General features: G+C 36.0%; 1 protein-coding gene across 1 annotated transcript; it reads right to left on the reverse strand.

The window, feature by feature from the left end:
• Window positions 1–7,895: 7,895 nt before the first annotated feature.
• On the reverse strand, window positions 7,896–20,941 carry LOC136210872 (E4 SUMO-protein ligase PIAL2). Its single transcript, XM_066002299.1, has 16 exons — window positions 20,666–20,941; window positions 19,052–19,124; window positions 17,995–18,060; window positions 17,043–17,108; window positions 16,877–16,959; window positions 15,201–15,252; window positions 15,059–15,130; window positions 14,370–14,437; window positions 14,238–14,286; window positions 14,070–14,154; window positions 13,880–13,981; window positions 13,696–13,747; window positions 13,202–13,253; window positions 11,566–11,682; window positions 10,543–11,385; window positions 7,896–8,928 (listed from the first exon to the last, which is right to left on the reverse strand). The coding sequence occupies exons 1-16, from the start codon at window positions 20,839–20,841 to the stop codon at window positions 8,323–8,325; spliced, it is 2,562 nt and encodes an 853-aa protein (XP_065858371.1). The 5' UTR covers window positions 20,842–20,941; the 3' UTR covers window positions 7,896–8,322.
• Window positions 20,942–21,488: the final 547 nt, after the last annotated feature.

Below are 21,488 nucleotides of genomic sequence, written 5' to 3' on the forward strand. Positions count from 1 at the left end.
ACTTTGCTAGTGATGTCATGTGGGCTAATTTACATTCGCCTGATATCATATGCCCCTTGAGTTGGGGTTTGCATGCTTTAGGAAGAGAAGGTTTTCCTTTGATTATACCCTGGAGAGCTTAAGGCCCGTGCCGTTTCGAGGGGGGATGGCTTTATGCCTTTATGATTTAGAATAGTGGACTCATAAGGCGTATGTGCAGGCTTTCACGATTGAATTGTTCGTCTTTTTCATCTGCTTTAAGTGTCGATGTGTCAAGGCGCGGTTATTTTTAAAGGGTGTTGCTTGAGTGGACAATTGTCTATCCCCCGCTTGCTAAGTGTCGTTCTTTGCGTTATTTTTTATAAACGTATGCTAATAGCAGTTAATTCTCTATGATCATTATTGCTCGGTAATGATGGTGGTTGTTCTTTCAGCTTCTTGGTAGACCCTATTGTGAGCATGGATTTTTCTGACCTCGATGATGTATCAATTGTTAACCTTGAGTTGCAGCTTGATTAAGAAAATGTACCTACCTCTAAGCCATAAACAAGTTTTGAGGAGTTGAATGAGAACAAAATAAGCAAGAAATAAAATTTAGAGTCAAAGGAGGTCGATCGGCCTCTATCAAAGACGATCGTCCATCATGGTAAGACGGTCGTCCTTATTGGGAAGTGGCCTGCATTGAATGTTCAATGCTCAAAAAAATCAATGCCACATCACCCATGGACGATGATTGGACTTCTCTTGAAATCCGGGGAAAGTCGTTCAGTCTTCACTTCTAGGAATTCGGGGATTTGACAGTTTTACATCTGGTCGCAACTCTCGTCCTTTTCCTCCTATATATCATTTCGTCTAAGAAATATGAGGGGCTTTAGCTAGAGAAAAATCACTTTATCCAGAGGAGGAAAGAGGTATAAAAAGAAATCAAGAAGAAAAAAAGCTTAAAGAGAGAGTGAGGTTCTTGAGTGTTCAAAGCATTAATCCCCTTAATCCACACTCATATTTCAGTTTTTGAGTTCGTCACAAGGTTGGGTTTGCTAGGATAGCATCTCAAACTAATGAAAACAGTTCTATGTCACCAAAAGAGTCAGTTTGTTCTTGTTCGGGTTCAAGGAGCTTGCTTAAAGGTGTGGAGGAAGGGAATCATCCAAATCTAGCTCATTCTAAGTTGTGGATACACGCTACAAAGGAAACAAATTGAGAGGCCTAAAGATCTTGTAATTTCCTTGCGTTGTTTTGTGTAAGTTGTGCCATTTACCCTTTTTTTTCTCCACTTGAAAGGGAGACGAAAGTCGGTCGTCCTTCAATAGGGAAAAATAATGGTATTTGGGATGAAGATGAAAGTTGATCGGCCTCATCAAGGTCCCCCTCAGAGGTCGATCGGCCTTAATATTATGTTTCCCGCTTAAATCGCATAGATCCACGTGTTTGCTCTTTTAAACAAAACTGATCTACCCGAACTCTTAGGTTCAAGGGGTTGGACGGTGTCTTTAAGTCTATATTATGATATTAAAAGCCTGGAGCTATAAAAAAAAAGCGAGATGCAAAAATATGAATGATGTGTAGCTCCTAGAAATGGAGGTCGATCAGCCTTAAATGTCAGGAACCATTCTCTCTCTTTTTATAAAGTGCAAGTCTTTACTCTTGTTTAACGTATCTCTTGGCTCTCACTTGAACTTTGATCATTGGACAATAAACGTAGCCCAAACATGGATTTATGTACCTAATGCGCTTTGAGGACTAATAAGATGACCAAAACGAATCTAAAATGGGTTAAACATGATTAAAACCTAATAATCTAACAAATGGTTCGAGAGAATGATAGATATAAGCGAAGGGTTAAATCCATCATTTTATCATCATTTGATAGTTCGGGTTGGTGATAAACTCATTATTGAGTTTATGGATCGATTTCCCATAAAAGATGTGAAATTGGTTCGTTCGGTAGTTTAAACCACCCAAAATGAGTGGATTGGCATTTATTACGATATTACGAAGATATCTCTAATAATCGATTGAATCATTAATCATCTACAAATGTTTCGTTACGAGAGTTAGGGATCGGTTTTCCAGGACAAGTATTAATTGATTATTTCGAGTATACGCTTTATTCGAAATGAACCAATTCATACTTGTCGCGGCATTACGAAGATATTTCCAAGTAACTGAATCGATTATGAAATTAGGATTTTTGGTCATGTTCCACGACACCAATCATATGCACCCCCCGCTATGATTACCCATATATATCATATTTGAGTCCGTATTTGAGTATTATGTGTCGAGTCCGGCGTCCCAAAAGCATCGAAGATAGATCCAAAGTCCTGCAACCCTAACTATTATTGTTTTGCAGGTTTAATAAACGTTTATATATATATATATATATATATATATATATAAACGGGAGGGATCAAGTGAGAACCCTCCCCTAGGTGAGAACTCACCTTAGGTGAGAACCACCCAAAACTACGTAGTTTTGGGTGTAAAATTTAATAAAAAAAGCTGCTACTGCTTGGGGGGGTCAAACCCAGACCTCCTCCATTACACTCCACACTCCTTACCATTGAGCCATTTGCTTTCCTTGTATATTTTGCTGCGCGTTAATTAATATAGCAATGCCCTTGTAGCTTCTATTGTTTAATATTTGATGGGGGGATGCATGCACTTATTAATATTGTTAAATTCGCATAATAATTATTAATAGAAAAAAACAAATGTGCATAATAATTAATTATTAAAAGAAAAAAACCAAGAACATGCTCTAATTTCTTATTTATTTAATTCCTCTATATTTTTGTAATTTATGTTTTAAATTGTTAAAGACAGTATTTTAAATATTGTTACATATATTCTAAACTTTATAATTTGTGTTCTAAAAATTAAGATAATGTCTTAAAAAAATAGTAATTATATGGGCCATTTTTTTGTCAAAAAAAAAACTCACATTCTAAATAACATAACGTATGTTCTAAAAAACATAACATATGTTCTAAAGTTTATAGTTTGTGTTCCAAAAATTAAGTATAATTTTCTAAAAAAAGCAGTAGATATCTGGATCGTTTTTTCACTTGTTCTATAATATAATTTATAATTCATGTTCGAAAAAACATAACACGTGTTCTAAAAAAACATAACGTATGTTCTAAAAAATATGTCGTACGTTCTAACTTCATAGTTCGTGTTTTAAAAGTTAAAATATATGTTATAACGTATGTTTTAAAAAATATATAGTTTGTGTTGTAAAAATTAAGTATAATGTTCTAAAAAATCAGTAGATATCTGGATCGTTTTTTCATTTGTTCTATAATATAATTTATAACTCATGTTCGAAAAAACATAACACATGTTCTAAAAAACATAACGTATGTTCTAAAAAATATCTTGTACGTTCTAAACTTCATAGTTCGTGTTTTAAAAGTTTAAAATATATGTTCTAACGTATGTTTTAAAAAATATATTTTCTTATATAACATAAATTACAAAAATATAAAGGAATTAAATAAATAAGAAATTGGAGCATGTTTTGGGATTTTTTTTCTATTAATAATTCATTATTATGGACATTTTCTTTCTATTAATAATTCATTATTATGCAAATTTCTTTTTTTTCTATTAATAATTTATTATTATGCATATTTAATCAATATTAATAAGTGAATGCATCAAATATTAAATAATAAAGATGCGGATTTTACCCGCACCCTCTTTCTTAGAAACCCTGTGGCCTTTGGGGATAGGAGCTTCGCCTGGCGCCCAGTACGAGCGGGATCGAGAAAAAAATGCCCGTTCGTTGGGGTCGAGGTAATGAACTTCACCCCTATTCAATTCCCGCCGGGCTTTATTCCTGGTTCGAGATTGAGCTTTCCTGAAAAACCAGTTACTCCTCTAATAATGGCATCGAAAAGTGCCTTACTGTGCGAAAACGCATATTTTACTCTCTGTGCAGGATGTGTTGGCAGAAATCCAGGATTTTGTTCTAGAGTTTCCACTAGTTATCCGGGTAAAATGGACATAAATTCATATTTCGATGCCTTGACTTGAGTTTCGGATTCCGAACTCAGGGATGCAATAGTCGGCCGAGCAAGATCTTGGTTTATTAAGCAGTGCACAACATAATACATAAGAAAAGCAAATGGCTCAATGGTAAGGAGTGTGGAGTGTAATGGAGGAGGCCAAGGTTCGACCCCCCCCCCCCAAGTAGTAGTAGTGTTTTTCAGTTTTTTTTTTTAAATTTTCTACCCAAAACGACGTAGTTTTGGGTAGTTCTCACCTAGGAAAGGGTTCTCACAAGAGCCCTCTCCTATATATATATATATATATTAGGATTGTACCCCATGTTGTATATTCCAGTTTGGTATTTTGTATCCCTTATTCATTGTAAATGTGTAATCAATTGAGTCATTTATTAACCACTTCGACTACACCAACATCCACATTAATTAAAATCAACCATAGCAATATTTGGAATAAATCAAGCACTAAAGTTTAAGTTAAATTAACATTAAAGATGAGTAAGTGATTGTCCAGAACCTATCTCTCAAAGGTGTAGTAGTCGAGTGCTTTATCTACTATACCGAACTTTTTCGATCTAAAGGATCAGGTGGCGACTCTGTACAATTCAGCTATAGATTGTTCCATGTCACATTTTACCAAGCATCATTAATCATATTTATCCCGCTCGTGATACAATGCACTTCTTTTTCGGATGACTCGGTGAGACTCCTTCCCGAAAGTAGCGTGCGTTCACACCTATAAAGGGCAATGAGGTTGGTGAATTTCATTTTACACTTATTTTTATCTATTGCTGCTCTCTTGGGTTGGTTTTGCTCTTCCTTTCTAGAAATCTAGTTGAAATCGAAAGTAAGTTTTCCTTGATTTTTATCTCGTTTTGTTTTTCTTGCGCTTTCTATTCGAGTTTGTGGAAGTGTTCTGGACTCTTTGATTGTATTGGGATGCTTCAAAATAGTCTGCCATGTGTATTGGTTGTCAAGGATGGGTGTTTTTATGCCACTGGCATAGAGGAGTATGTTAAGCTTCTCTGAGGTGATTTTCTTTCTTACTCATTTTAATTCTCTTTTATTCTTCATTGGAGGTCTTTATCATGTCTAACCCAAATATTTGTGCTCGTATATTAACACAGATGTAGAGGGAGGCTGCAACTAGGGCTAATGTTGAAATGGTTGGAGGCGTGTCATCCCCTAAGACAAGTGTGACTCTTATAAATGCTCTGGTACTGGTGGTGTCAGGGTCAGAACTGGTAAACAATGTTCCCCGTGACGATGATGCTTGTATTAGATCTGTTGGTGTCAGCAGTTCTCGTGAAGATGCTACTTGGATTGGATCTACTGGTGTGGTTTGAGGGGCAACGTCTGAATTGGTCTTGATGTACCATCTATAAGTAAGGGGCCACCTCCCTCCCCGATTGAGCACGTTTTGTTAGATCCTATGGAGGATAGTTTGATGTCAGGCTCTATTGTTGGTTACCCGCCCATGGTCGAGGTTAGATTATACATGTTTTGAATGTTGAGCAACATACCATGGAGCCCAATGTCAAGGATTTGGCTCAGGAAGGTCAGCTACTGAGGATGTCCTTGTGGTTATATTGTTTGATTCGGAGTTATCCTAAAAGTATGTTAGGGATGAGGCTCAAGGGGGGACAATGCCCAAGTATGGGGTTCCACTATGGAGTGACAAAGGAGTGTTTTGGTGGGGTCGGCCCTTTTGTAGAGGCTGAGTCGAAGGATCCTACTTTGGCTAAAGTTTTGGCTCGGATTAGGAGATTTAAGGTTGTTCGGGGATTATTCTCTCCCCTCTCTAGTGACATACAAGTAAGGCAGTACTTATCTTGGAGGATGCCCCTCCTCATCCTTTAGTTCTCTGAGGCAGAAAAAAGGAAGAAAAGCGCAGAGATGATCTGAGAGGAGAATCCTCTTACTGCTAATGAATATGATCAATTTACCCAATGGGATACTTCCGATGTTACTTTTTCTTTTCGTATATTCCTATCTCTTTGTACGTTTGGAATTTCTGTTGATTCTTTACTTCTTTTATCCTTGGGCTCGGCGATATAAGGAGGGCAAGGTTACTCTCAGCGATCCTCGAATCTTTCGCGATCTTGGTCACATTGCTCTGGTTACGGTGGAGAGTGCGGTATTGAACGAGCGAGCACTTTATTTTTTAAGGACAATAATATAATAAATATTAAAAAATATAAGTTTTTCTATCTTAAATATTTTACAATATCACCTTTATATAGTATAATTTATATTTATATTTTTTATTTAAAATAAAAAAATACAAATCCTATTAATATCAGGCAAATATAACTCTGCCATGTGGTGGCGCTGAAGTCTGAACCTACTCTCGAAGACACAGAATACATAGCGTCTCCACAATTAAATACAGCAAAACGACTGCTTACTAGGAACCTTGACTCATGAAGTTTCGCTCAACCTAGTCAAAGATCTAGTTATTGCCATAATCACGTTTGATCTCGAGAATCATGTGTCAATTGGCCTTGAGGGATATCAAACCCCAATATGTGGGCACATTCCTCCTATCAATAGGATACACGTGGCCCATCCAGTTCCAATTTGTAACCATCTTCAACAGCTCAATGTCGGCATAAAGAGTAAGCTCAGCCTAAGGTAAAAAAAAAAATCATTCTATTAAACTTACATTGGAGCTTTATTTACTTATTATGATCATCTTACAGTCCTTTAATAAACTATCTTAGGCATCGGAACAGATTCGTTGTAAAACGACCCCCTTTAACCTTGCTACACATTTTGACTAGAGCCTAGTGGGTTTTTTTAGGAGAAAGACAATTGTTTCATTCATAGAAAAAAAATTAGTATACCTCGATATAAATAATTAAAAAATTACAATCTAGAAGTACATCAGAGAAGTTAATGGAGTGAAAAATACCACTTTTATGGAGTTAAAGATATAAATAGGACATTCAATGAATTGGGAGGTAAAATGACTAATTAGAACAAGTTAAGGAGGCTGGAGGAGCATTAGGTCTTATTAAAATGGGATAAGGTACCAAAATAGGCCTAAGGTTTTTGAGGAAGCACCAATTTAGGCTCCATGTTCAAAATAGCACCAATATAGGTTTAACGTTTACAACATAACATCAATTTAGACTTAACGTTTACAACATAGTATCAATTTAGGAATTATTAACAGAATATGACACGTCATCCGTTAAGTAAAGCAGCCTAAAAGGTTATCTAAATCAAAAATAACATTGCATAAACATGTGCTGAACTAGAGTGATTAGTAATGATGTTACTGTGAGAACCAGTAGTTATATTGCAGCTCAATTAAGTGCCGTCAGGCAATCCTCAGGCTAAAATAGTGTCGTCAGGCAGTCCTCAAGCTGAGATCCCGTGAGAAATAAAAACTAGAAAGGAATTAAAGAAAGCTCCGTTATATCACTTTCAATAATTTTTGTATTAAACTGCAAAATCATCCTTATAAGAAACCTAAAAATTCATATTATTTTATAAAAATTAAACCTATATTGGTGTTATTTTGCACGTGAAACCTAAATTGATACTTTCTACAAACCTTAAGCATATTTTGGTACCTTATGTGACATGGCGCTAAATTGACAGAGTTAACGGATGACATCACATTTTGTTAGTAATTCTTAAATTAATGCTATGTTGTATATATCTTTTCTTTTTAGACGGACTTATTTAAATTGAGTTTTTAGAGTTGATTTTAAATCCGAGTGAATATTCAATTTGTTCAAAACGATCCCTGCTTAGTCGACCTTAGGATATTCAATAGATCTGCCTCATAAGATTCCAGGCTATTTTCGAATTTCAGTCTCCATGCGGGCTGACAGACCAAATGATCCTGTCTTCAACAGGGACCCGACCCAAGTCCATCCAAATTACCAGCCAGCTAGGCTAAACTTAAACTGAATATAACAGAACTAAATAAACCTTAATCCATTACTTCCCATTACATGATGCTCCCACTAAATTGCAGCCTACCAATATACTAACTAAAAAGCATATTAGTATTGTCTATGGTACTCTGTGCGCAACTGTTAACCTGACTGGCTGAGCCCTTTCAATCAGTGAGTTAGCTGCTCAGACGTGGCTTTCCAGTTCTAATTGTTGCTGACAAAACCTCGGCTAAAGTACCCGGCGTGATGCTACTCAAACACCCACATCTCCACTAGCAATTTACAAACTAATTACATGCAAATATAACTACCATAAACCTGAAATCTCTTCAAAATTGGCCATTTTCCCATATATATAGCGAAGCCATGCAGCTTCTATCAACATCATTACCTATCTTGGAGTCAAAACTACGTAACGATCATTGCGCAGAACCAGAACCCAAACCAGAAGCAGAACCAGCACCTCCATTTGTAGTGGCCGGTGGGGTCATTTGACTAGACGGTGTTTGGGAAGCATAGAAATTCCTGCTCCTGCTGTTGGCAAGGAATGCCTGCAGGTTGGCTGGAACATTATTGGGTAGGGGTGGTGATGCGAAATTGGGTTGTGGCTGCTGCGGAGCTTGTCCTTGTTGGGGGGTGGTGGCTCGAATCACCATATCTCCATAAGCAGCTGCAGCTTGACCAGTGATGCTTCCCCGCATTCGTCCTGTTGGACGCCATTCGTCTGATGACAGATCCACAACGTTAATGCTTCCAGGATTCATTTGTTGTGGTGCTCCAACGTTTGCTCTCTGAGACATCAACGGTGTCCTCATCCCATCACCTCTGGTTGTGTCGAGTTGAACTGGCACTGATGGCGGCTGTCTAGTCATTTGGACTGCTTGCTGCTGTGGGAGAGGTGAAGATGATTGTCCAACACCAGGAGACGGACTCCTGATATGCAGTCTCCTAATATCCTGAGGCTGCATAGTCTGAGACATCCTATATGCACCGGCATATTGACGGCCAGCAACCTGTTGAGAAGGCTGCAAATCAAATAGGCAGATTTAGAATGAAGGACAACTGCAAAGCATACTTATCTACAAAAGTACAAGATACTCCCTCCATTCCACTATATGTCAACATTTTTTAGCAAAATTCAAATTCCATTTATCTGACATTTTTAGACTTCCAATGAAATTTACCTTTTTTCTTTCAATTTTACCCATATGTTTTCATTTACTCTCAAAGAATGAGAGTGTCTTAGAATTTAGGAAATGTATTTAATTTAACTCATTACTTAGAACCAATTAGATTTAAATTTGTGGATCAAGCAATTTTCAGTCTTTCTAAGACCAGGATAATTTAGACCTAAAGACTCAATTTTATCCTGAATTTAAACCTAATTAATAGCTCCTTAATCGGGTTATTAAATGCACCATTGGTCACTGAACTTATGGTAACTCGATTTCAATTTGTCTCGATAAAACAATTCAACTTTGAATTTTGTCTCAATAAAGTCACTCCGGCAACTTCAAAAGCAAAAAGACACCGAAAATAAGCTTGTCAATGGGGCGGGTTGGGCATGGGAACAGCTATTCCATCCCCATCCCTGCCCCATTAAGCTAAATTGGGATAAATTTTTATCCATGCCCGCCTTAACAGGTAATGGGTTTATTATTTTTCTAAATTAATACTTACTAAATTTGCTAACTACAAATAGTTAGACAATAATTATAATAGAAACTCACATCAAAAATGAAATATATATATTTTTTATAAATATCCAAACTTTTTCCATCATTTCATATAAAATTTAAAGAGGAAATTGCCTATATTTAAAGTTATGTTTTTTATAAGTTTATAGTTCGGATTTGTACAAAATATAAATAAGATAAATTTGAAATTATTTAGTAAATGCTAGAAAATATGCTATATAATATTAAATTATTAATATTATATATTAATGGGTAATCCCCATGGATATTCTCATAATTAACCCTAATGGTAATGGTAATGGGTTGAGCATCCATATGGGGTTGGGATAGCATAGCTATTACCGTCTCTGACCCATCCCCAAGAATGGCATTTTCTTACACATTCCCGATGCTATGAAAATGGATATTGAGGATTCCCCGACCCTAATGGGGCAAGACCCAATGGGTATGGGTACTCCCCGCTCTCCATTGACAAGCCTAACCCGAAATATGACGTGACCTCCACATCAACACTAGTCAACTTTCACCGCTAACTAAAACGACACACGATTGTCACATAGCTAACCAAAACGACACATGGCTTCCACCTAGCCGATATGCGTCGTTTCGGTTAGATAGGTGGCAGTCACGTGTCATCTAGGTGGCAGCCGTACGTGGTTTTGGTCCACGGTGAAAGTTGACTACCGTTGTTGTGCCAATCAGGTCACTTCGTCTTTGTGCTTTTGAAGTCGAAGGACTGACTTTATTGAGACAAAATTCAAAGTTGAATGCTTTTATTGAGACAAATTAAAATTGAGTGACCATTTTGAAATAACCATGAAAGTTCAGTGACCAAAGGCGCACTTAACCCCTCCTTAATCCTAGTGAAAATAACAAAAACATCACATGTAATGGAATAGAGGGAGTAATAAAATACAGGAGGGCAAAGGAAATAAACCTAACCTGTGATGTTGAGGGATGGTGCAAAGGCAATGAACTTTGGAGTGGATTTGTTTGAGACCTTGGGATTGGATATTGCCTGCCCATATTGGAATTGGCATTTAAACCATTAGAAGTCAGTGGAGAAGACATGGAAGCCTGTGAGGCGAGAGGTGATCCATTAGCAATCATACTATCCAAATGACCTGTCGCTCTTTGTGCTTGAAGTGTTTGAGAAGGAGCGGGTAGGGCCTGAACTGCTATAGGATTTCTGCTTACATTTCTGGGTACCTGTGACAACCTCCCGTACTCTATATTATTGACAAGCTGCTGCGACTGTTGTAGCTGCGACTGTTGTAACTGCAACAGAAGATCATTAGTCGACTGACTCCCAACATCACGGCTCAATGCAGAAGAACTACTCTGTGTTACCAGAGCCGGCGTCATAAAATTTCTAGGTGGCTCAGGCATAGGGTTAAGAGGTTGCATCCCTAGCCCAGCAATGGTGGTCCCGGGTCCACTCTCAAGATCAACAACACTAGACCAAAAGTCATCTTGATCAACTGTAACTGCATTATCCAATATTGATTGCACTGTTAAATTAGGATCAACAGGTTGACTTCCATGAGTAGCCGAAAAAGGTTTCTTGTCTACAAACGCAATTGCGTCCACATCCATCAAATCATCATCTGTAAGATCCATGACGACAGGATCGATAGGTGAGGAAGAAGCATATTCTTGCTGTTCAGGCAATTGTTTCGCGCAATTAGTACTCTCTTTATGTCCATCGCTCTTAAAGAGAGCCTTCCAGGACCCATCGGCAGAGATTATCACATCAGCAACATTTTCACCCACTTCTTTCAAAACCTATCAATGGATAAAGCATTCGCATTAGAGAGGAAAAGGAGGGTAAAAACACAAAAAAGACCCCTGAAATTGTATCATCTGAACAAATATGTCCATACTAACTTTCTGAAACTAATTAAACCTGAAATATAGTCACACAACAGACGCATTAGACATAGATGCAGCTATAAAACTACTCACCTTAACAATATTCTGATCAACTCGAAGATCTGTGTAGCAGACATGCTGATTACAATGCGGACATCGCCAAGATGGCCTTCTTGAATTTATATCAACAAAATTCCTAAAATCAAAACACTAAAGCAACAGGAATCAGAAAAAACAGAAAGCCATAGATAATAAAACAAAAACCAAAAATTTGTGTAATTTCAGCTTCAGCATATGTTTTAATTTTATTTCAACACGGAAGTTAATTAGCATATGTTTTACCAATCTCAGATTCTCAGTAAATTGGCTAAAATTGATACCCTTTAGATGTTTCAAGTGAAAAAATGAGATTGGCTTAAGCCATGCAAATTTTTGAAATTTTTTTATCATTTGATTTTGACATCTATAAATTAAAATAAAATTAAATAAAAAGAAAAAACTAGGAGCCAGCGTTCCAGCTAGCTAAACTGAAACTCGTCGAATATATAGGTTTCGAACCCCAATAGCAGCTGGGACATAGCCCTATTTAACAAGGAGAAAAGTGAAGCCAGTTGACCGGAATCTGTTAACCAAGTTAAGCCAACACGAGTAAATTGTATTCTATTTTCCTTCTTAAAGTAAATGATTAGACTGTAATATCCTAAACCAATTATCCAAAAAGAAATCACAGAATAAGGCACAACCAATCACTTGCAACATACATATACAGAGGTCTAGTGATGCAAAACAATATGAACAAACATGATCCAGATACATGAGAGGGGCAGATCGTGCAAAGGAATGTTTTGGATCAGGCCAGCAAAAGCCCAAAAGTCTGGAAAGTATATACGTGAAAGAAAATATCACAGCAGAAAGGGAGGGGTAGTACGGGTGAGCTGGAGGGTAGAGGAGGAATCCAAGGAAGGTGCTTCCAGGTGGTTAATTAGGCTGGATCGGCATAGTACTTTCTGTTCTTTGCGCTTCTTGTAAGCAGAGCCTTTGCTCAGTAAGACTAAGAGTAAATGGGCAATTCTCATTTTCCTATGGGGACTGGATCTTGACTCATTCCATTTTATCTCTCTCGAGCTGTTGATACCTATCTCTCAGTTCTTGGGAAATTTCATTAACAGAACTCAATTCCATTCTTTTGTGTGTGCAATATCTGTGTTCTCCTATTACTACATTTATCACAGGGTAAATTACACCCATAGCCCCTGGACTTGGCATTTACTAACATAATGCCCTTTTGACATTGATCAAAATGACTACTCCAATAGCAGATAACTCTTCATTGTAGAGTTGATGGAAATGATACTGTAAGAAACTTTCTTGAACTTTTTCGTTTTAAGGTAGTTTAGTTGTTGTTCGATTAAGAGAGACAAAGATCCGAAACTGGTGATTTGGAAAATCGAAAATGGTGGTTACATAGGAATGTGATTCTAAGCAACTATAATTCTTGCACTTCTCCATTTTGAGATCTTCCTCAGTCATTTTGACTTGGTCAACGGTAAATGGGCTATTATGCTAGTAAAATGCAAAGTTCAGTGGCCATAATGCACAATTTTAAAGGTGAGTGCAAAGTTCAGTGGCCATAATGCACAATTTTAAAGGTGAGTGCAAAGTTCAGGGGCTATGGGTGTAATTTACCCATTTATCGCATTCAAGTTTTTATACCATGAGAAACACTCACCTGAAGATGCTTGCATGATTGTCCTTTAACAGGATTTCTGATTCGCGTATAACTGTGAGATAGATATCCGGTGAATCAGCGGTTATTTGGGTTCATAAGAAATTAGTATATAGCATATAATATCTGATATAGAGGAAAGTAGAGGAACTAAAGAAAAATTTTAAGCAAACATATGGTAGTTCTCAAATAAAGATCATGAAGAACCCCTCTCCCATTCAAGGTTGATTCTATAATGAACTGCCCCAGCAACTGGAAACATCAGGTTCTCAATCACTTGTACAATACTAAAAACAAAGGTATAATCAAAGAGAAACAGCTAGAGCAGATCAAACAACTGAGAATATTGTCTTTTTCTTTTATTTCTTTTTGTTCCAACTAAATTACGGAAAATATGCAAATCAAGAACGTATTCACTCGTAAAATCAAATACTAAAAAGAAAATACCAAAGATAATCATAAACAACAAATTTCAAGTTGCAAGTATAATATAATACCTGATGGGGCAATTAAGTGAAACGCGTGATGGCCCCTCAATTATATCGGAATCTGAAAATCAAGTATCATAAAATAAGCTGATAGAAATAACACATTGCACTATGGAAGTAAAACAATCCTATTTTAACATACAAGGCAAAGAAAATCTATTTCGTACTTCTATTTTCTACCCTACAGCCATACCTGGATCTGATGCAGCAATATTGGGTTGAACATAATCTTGTAGCACGGGAGTGCCTGCTAACGGCGTCACACTCATAAAAGCAACAGCTATGATATAATGACCTTCCAATTTATTTAAAAGGAAATAAGACATGGTTCAAAATCAACACTATAATAATCCTTTGAAAATGAAGCACTTCATTTGGCATACCATTGAACTGGCCAACAGCTTGCAGTAGATTAGTTCCATACTTAAGCATTCCAGTCACATTAGTTGGAACCTGTGGTCCCGTGTCCTAAGAAAAAATAACAAATATAAAGATATAAATCAAACTTCCGCATCCACAAATACAAAGACTTTGAAAGCAAAACAACTAACCATTGCAACATTAGTTCTTCTTTCCACTCCTTTTCCATTCAACAGGAAGCTACAAGCATTAGAAAGAAGAAGTGATTAAAAATGTGTTGCAACAACTAAAACAGTAAAAGGAGCAGGAGAAGAGAATCATACTTCGCTTCCTGTGGACTCGTAATACACGCTGATGTTTCTGTATTATCTATTTGTGCCACAAACAACCGCTGTACATCACGAAGATAATTTAGGTCAAGTGCCATAATCCATAATTCTAACTTTCAATCCAACACACCCGCCCATCCCTCAAAACAAGTGATATGTGAAAACGAAAGATTGAAATTAGTTTAGCTCAATGATCACATGTCCATTACTTGTATTTCCAGACACTAATGTCAAAGTACTGATTGTTTGCCTTTAGGGAGCAACCAAAAACACAATATCTAGCACCAGAGTCTACTGTCAAACTTGATTTGCATTAATTAATTTATCCAAGTTCAATGAGGCCACCACAAAACAAATTAGACCACATGTTGGAATGGAACAGAAAATTTCAAAGATAAGCCCGTGCAACTAGCCATGAGTCAAATATTTTACAACTCTTAACAAATTTGGTGCAGTAACATAGATAATGATCTAGTACTACACTGCTTAAAGGTAAAAAAATTCAGATTGTGACACAGAGACTGCAATACTCTCAATTGTAAAAATAACCAATAACGCTAGTTCCTATCATTAGGTCGGTCTGTTGGAATTTGGATTATAGAGTTCAATAATTAGAAATTTTGCGAATTTTTGCATACCATAGCAGCTACAATTTTAAAAAAAATGATGTACAAGATGCTTACTATCTTTTCCTGTGAAGAATGTGTTGTATTCTTTAAAATGTGAAAGTCCTTCACATATGCTCCATATCCAGGCTACAATTCAGAGAGAGATAAATTAGTTCATCTCTTGAGGATGCCAGAGGAAGTCAAAAGAAAAAAGTACCTTAACTTCAAGAGAAACAAGTATCTGCCCCATTTTCATAAGTGGATAGAACCTGCAGAGAGAGAGATTTAAATTTTATCTAAAGATGCTCAAGTGTTACCAAAGGCATTGCCACCTTGAAAAATATGCAATTCCTCAGAAACGAATAGCATTCAAGGCTACATTAATATTACGCAGCCATCCTCAAGAAATTCTAGTGTAATACTGTTTGCACCAAAAATAAAATTTTCCTAATACATATCATGGTATATACTTTGCATGGGAGAAACTTTTCCTTTTAGGAAACTTTTTATATATTCCTGTTACATCATTCACTTAGAATTTCCAACAACAGTGAACCTCAGTTTCTCTCAAGGGAAACATCTCATGGGGAACCCAGGGAAACCAACTTCCTAGAGTGTGCCTTAGGGGAAACCATGTAGTGTACCTTAGGGGAAACCAACTTCCTATAGTGTACCTTAGGGGAAACCATGTAGTGCACCTTGTGGGAAACCAACTTCATATAGTGTACCCCGAGGGAAACCAACTTCCTAGAGTGTACCTTAGGGGAAACCAACTTCCTATAGTGTACCTTAGGGGAAACCATATAGTGTACCTCGTGGGAAACCAACTTCTTATAGTGGAACTCAGGGGAAACCAACTTCCTAGAGTGAATATCAAAGGATACTTGAGATAAACCTAGGGGATCATGAGGTCATTTAATATTTCTAACATGTATTCTGTGAGCCAATTAAAAAGCATGGAAAATCAAAAAGTGTACGTATCAATTCATCGTGGAAGTTAAAGTGGAGCAGTTACTCAATATGGAGAACGTGACTTGTGGAATAAAGCACGAAGTTACCCCAACGTCTATAAAAGGAAGGAATCACGACTCAACAACTCAACACATCCAAGCAAAACTCTAGCAAATTATCTCTAGACTTCAGCAATTTAGAATTCTCAGATTCAGTTTTCCCCTTTTCAAGTTTATTTCTCAGTCTGTAGACATTCAGTTTAATTTCAATCCAAGCACATCATTTCCTTTGAATTTTATTTTGTTTGTTCTTAATCATTTCTGTAAGGTCGGTATCGTTTTGATAATCGAATCCTTTGGAATTTTAGGTCTCTTTATTCCTTAAAGTGATATTTAGAAGTTAGAAAGCGCACTCAATTTCATTCCATAGTTCGAGAATATTATAATTCTCTGGCACGCCCGCAATTTCCCACGAAAGAGCCAAACAAATACCTAAGTGCATAGTTATTGAACAGCATATGGAACAAGTAGTAATAGCATACTGTGTACATACATAAACTTATGCATACAGATTTATTATGTATATATACACATACAATATAAACCATACACAGACATATATACCTATGCATGCATACAAACAAACTCACACACAAAAAAGTTAAATGGCAAAAGTTGACTACAGTTGAACAGTTAGAAAGTCAGTAAGCATATGTGTGTAACCCTACTTAATATCGATGTGCACCCTTGACAATATATATATATATATATATATATATATATCAAAACTATTTTTGTTACTGTTTTGCTCTGTCTGGACTACAGGAACTCCAAAAACATTAAGTGGGTATAATCTTAAAAAAAAGGAATGCGAAGAACCTATAACGTGCTTTCATAAAGATAATATTAATAAGATAAAATACAAGCACTCAAGTGTTGTTACCTTGACATAATAACTGTCATAACAGAGAGAGAATCACCCGAAGCAGTATTTAGGTCTCCTCGACTGCAAAAGTTGGTTCCAACCTATACAATGGAGGAAATAGATCATATTATTAATAGCTAAGAAAGCATCACAATTAATAACGGATTAAAAATTAGCTGCAAACCTCATTAGCTAGAGCAGATAGTTCTTCAGTTTCCTTAGCTTGAAACCATCCGAATTCGCAAGCGTTCTATCATGTCAAAACAAAGTGAACAAGAGAGTTGAACATAAAAAGGAAAAAAACAAATACAGAATGTTCAATATGAGGAGGAACAGTCAAATCTAAGAAATACTAGTTTTGAAGCACCTCCATCTAGTCATAGGAAGACAAAAAGGTGAATAATATCACATAACATGTTATAAATCATCGAAAACGCCCTGCATAATGAAAGCTGCGTGAACAAGTTCCTCCATGGTTGTTTAACTCCTATTAAGCCCATTTATTCTTAAACACCCACATGAACAATATTCTCGCTAAGGCGTGCTCAGCGTCCAATTCGCTATTACTATACATCTCTCTATTGAACAAATCATCTTATCTGAGAGATAAAATAAGATAGGCAGAGAGACAGCTATGGAAGAGGTTGGCAACAGAAGTAGTGAGTGATTATACTGAATCAGGCAAGCCTATATGTGCTTGAATAAAATAATAATATCATTTCAAATATGACAAATAAAATATTTATCATATTCAACAGAAGGTTCAAATTGCAGTCCAAGTTTTAGCAAAAACATAACTTCCATGCTATCAGTTACTTTATACAAGGTTCAGATCGCAGTCCAAATTGCAACAACACAGTTATTTCACATGCTATGATTACTTTATTGTCAAGGATGAATTAATTTAACATATAACTGTACAAAAGGGCGGCCCGGTCGCACTACGCGTCCCCGCCACTGTAAGGAAGATGGAGTACAGCATGTAAAATGATAGAGGGCAAATAAAATATATATATAAATTATTGGAAACGCATGCAATGAACATTGAGAGGTATCACTATCACTGCATTGAGATGTAAACTTCAGAAGATGCCAACCAACATGGTGATCTGCAAAACCTTTAATTCGTCACGTACCTTGACAGAAATCATAAGGACCAGGATAGCTGAGTGTAAGAAGATATCTTTTCTATGTTGGCATACCTAAAAAGAAAAGGAAAACATGACATTTGTTTCAGAACATAACTATCCACATACATATTGACATTAGAGTATCACGTTCTTAGAAACTGTCTTAGTCAATGAGAATATATAGAATTATGATGGTGAACAATATGTCAGCTGCGCACACCATATATCAGATGGGTACAAAGTGAAATTTCATCTCTAGACTAGTCAAGAATTTCCCAGCTAATTCAACCATAACTTCAGTAAGAAAATATATAGCAATCCTTCTTCACAATGCCAGAATAAAAATGAAGCTCTGACATTTCTTGTTCCCCACAAGAGGACCAACATATCACTTCATTCACCCAGTTATTTGATCCTTATCCTCTCTTATGTTATGCTCCCTTGGAACTGTTTTAGTAATTTAGGGTTAAAATCTATGAACCACTGTTTTCATATATCAATGTTTAGTCTTCAAATGAATGAAAATCATTCAAGTTCCATTTATGGATTGAAACTTCAACACTAATAATTTTCAGATAACAATTTTGTTATGCTGATTAGATGGTTAAAATTTACTTGCTGTATTTTACTTGGATGTTCAAATTATCAAAACATACTACTTGAAAGCACTATGAGTTACAATGCCATACGTTATTCCCTTTATATTGTTATTAATGAAAGAAGTGTCAAACTAGAGAGCTCCAAAACATGCATAGGAAGAGAACGGAGTTTCATAAACAAGATATATCAACAAGGGTCTTCTTGACCACTTCGGACCACCCAACTACAGAAACACCTAGAAAAAAAGAAAAATAGCACCAATGAACAGAACAAAGGTGCAGGGTGTCTTGTCCTTGTGTAACTAAATTCAATCAACATCACTATTAGAATATTGAACAAAATATTAACATTTTAATTGAAGAGTTTTCCATATTAATCTCAACATGTTGCTCCATCATTAAACTAATGACTGCAACCATGAAAACTTACAATTTAATGTCTAACAGAATAAAAGAAAGGTCACCTGTTTTAATAATAATGGTAACCTTTGAGCGTTGGGAGGAACTTCACTGCTTGCAACTGCACAATCAATACCTCTGCATATGTCGAGGTAAATTAAATCAAGTCCAGGAAATACCAAAATTTAAAAATAAGGATAAATAAGAACTATAGCAGTCCAAATGTCATACTAATAAAATCAATTAAATGTGAAGTCAAAATTTAATTGCATATAAAGTAGAGGATATCCAAGAAATGAAATAAAGATAACACCACAAACTGTTATCACAATCAGAAAGGATCAGAAGCAAAACATGTTGAGAGCCAACAGTGGATACCATAGTTGTTGAATCGAGACTCGTGAATCGTGTCAAATCGTAAGATTACGGATCAATTTTAAAATATTATAAAAAAAAATAAAATATTAACCATATTTAACTTTAAATATGAGTCTAAAAATGAAATTTTAATATCCAAATAGAAATTATATCAAGTTAAATACTTCAATTAAAATTCAAATTTAATGCAATCCTAATAGAAATATATAACCTTTTCATAAAAGTTGAAGAGTCATCTTTCAATTTCATAACTTCAAATGAAGAGTCATAATTATTTGAAACATCTCTACATTTATTCGTTTTATTTTTTTATGTTTAACGTATACAGGTATAGCACAAATAAATTTCATAGCTAGGCATAGAAGGTACAGGCTGTTTCAAAATGGATCTTTCAAGTTTCAATGCATTATAGAAGGTACAGGCTGTTTCAACATTAATATCATTTATTATTCCACTAAATGGATGTTTCAAAATCCAGTACCTGTACGTTTTCCATTTTCTATTTAATTTTTTCTTTTTTTCAAGCAGGGCCATGACTCGACCGACTCGGGTGACTCAGCCACCAACGATTCGGCCGAGTCATGGCCGATTCAGGAAGGTTTCAAGTCAGACCATAGAGTACGAGTCTAATAACTATGGTGGATACATAAAACATCAACATGACATTGTTTTTCTCTCAGAAATTGTTGAACAGTACCAAGCTTATAGCAACTAATAAGCCCAATTTTTCCCCTATTAAGTTATCAGACCTCAACCAACTTTCTTCAAACCTAGGAACTAATCAGCAGTCATCTTTTTGGTCTCAGATATCTCTGAGCATAGCGTACTTTATACGATGTAACAACTTATCCTGAATCCAGTAACAACAAACTAGTTCCTGCAGGACATAATATCATCTTCCCATCATCGTGCTTTAAAAAAAAATCAGGCCTTTTCTCAGAATCATTCTAACCATGAAACCCTACAAGAGTTTAACAAAAAATGTAAAGGAAGTCACGCATCCCTTAGCGTGAAATACCTAGATTATTCAAAAAGAGTAAGCTACTAAATCTGAATTCCATCCCCTCCTCTTTTCCCCAATTATTAGCAATTTTGGATAAATTTTATCATACAACAAGATGAAACAAAGAAATAAAATGGTTCACTAAATTGCTTCTGCTTTCCCTAAGTTAAAATTCCAAAGAAAAAACCCAAACATTCGACCGAAAGAAACCAAAATCCGCCACTGCCAATCGAAATCAAAAGCCAAAATTAAAATACTATCATTTTCTGATAATACGAGCACAGTACAGCTCAAATACCTGGCAAGGGCGAGGCATAGACTAAAGAACTCGGTCGGATTAGAGACGTTAGCAAACTGAAGGTGCGCGGTTAATCTGTCAGCTACAGCTGCTATTCTAAACGAGTTCACGAACGACCCCGCCATTTTCTGCGGTGCACCTCCTGTTACCGGCTTCAGCGCCGTCGTGCCAGTCATCGCTCCGCCTCCTTATCTTGTTCGCTACGATTTGTTTACTCTGCTCCCTCTCTCACTTAATCCAAGGTTGAAGGTCCTAATTTTTCAACAGTATCGGATTTTTCTTCAGTATTGAATTTATAAAAAAAAATAGAAAAAACAGATATCTTATATACAGATTAATTTCACTTTATATGGTTTACAAAATAAGGTTCAATATAAACGTTAATTACGAGAATACCAAATGAAGCTCTGCGTAAATAAGAGATTGTCCGTAGGGCTTTATGGAATAGAAAGTCTGACGTGTAAAATGATTGGGTGGAGGTTTAAATAAAAAGGATGGCACATTTGTGTTATTTTAATAAAACCGTTATTATGCTTTTGCGGTTCTAGAACAGTAAACTTACGTTTTTTAACAGTAAAATTTTTCATTTAATGTTTGAATTAATCACTTAGGAAAAATGTTTGTACCAATTAAGGTAAATTTTAGTATGATTCAAAAAAAAAAGGTAAATTTTAGTAGTTAATAGCTTCAAGTCGATTAAATTATTAAAAATTTTAATTCGATTAACGTACGTAGAAAGTTTTAATCGGAAAAGAATCTATCTAAAAAATATCCGAAAAAATAAAATTAAAACCTAATTAAGGATCCTTTTTATTTACATATT

The sequence above is a fragment of the Euphorbia lathyris genome, chromosome 1 (genome assembly GCF_963576675.1).
Source record: "Euphorbia lathyris chromosome 1, ddEupLath1.1, whole genome shotgun sequence".
Classification (NCBI taxonomy): Eukaryota; Viridiplantae; Streptophyta; class Magnoliopsida; order Malpighiales; family Euphorbiaceae; genus Euphorbia; species Euphorbia lathyris.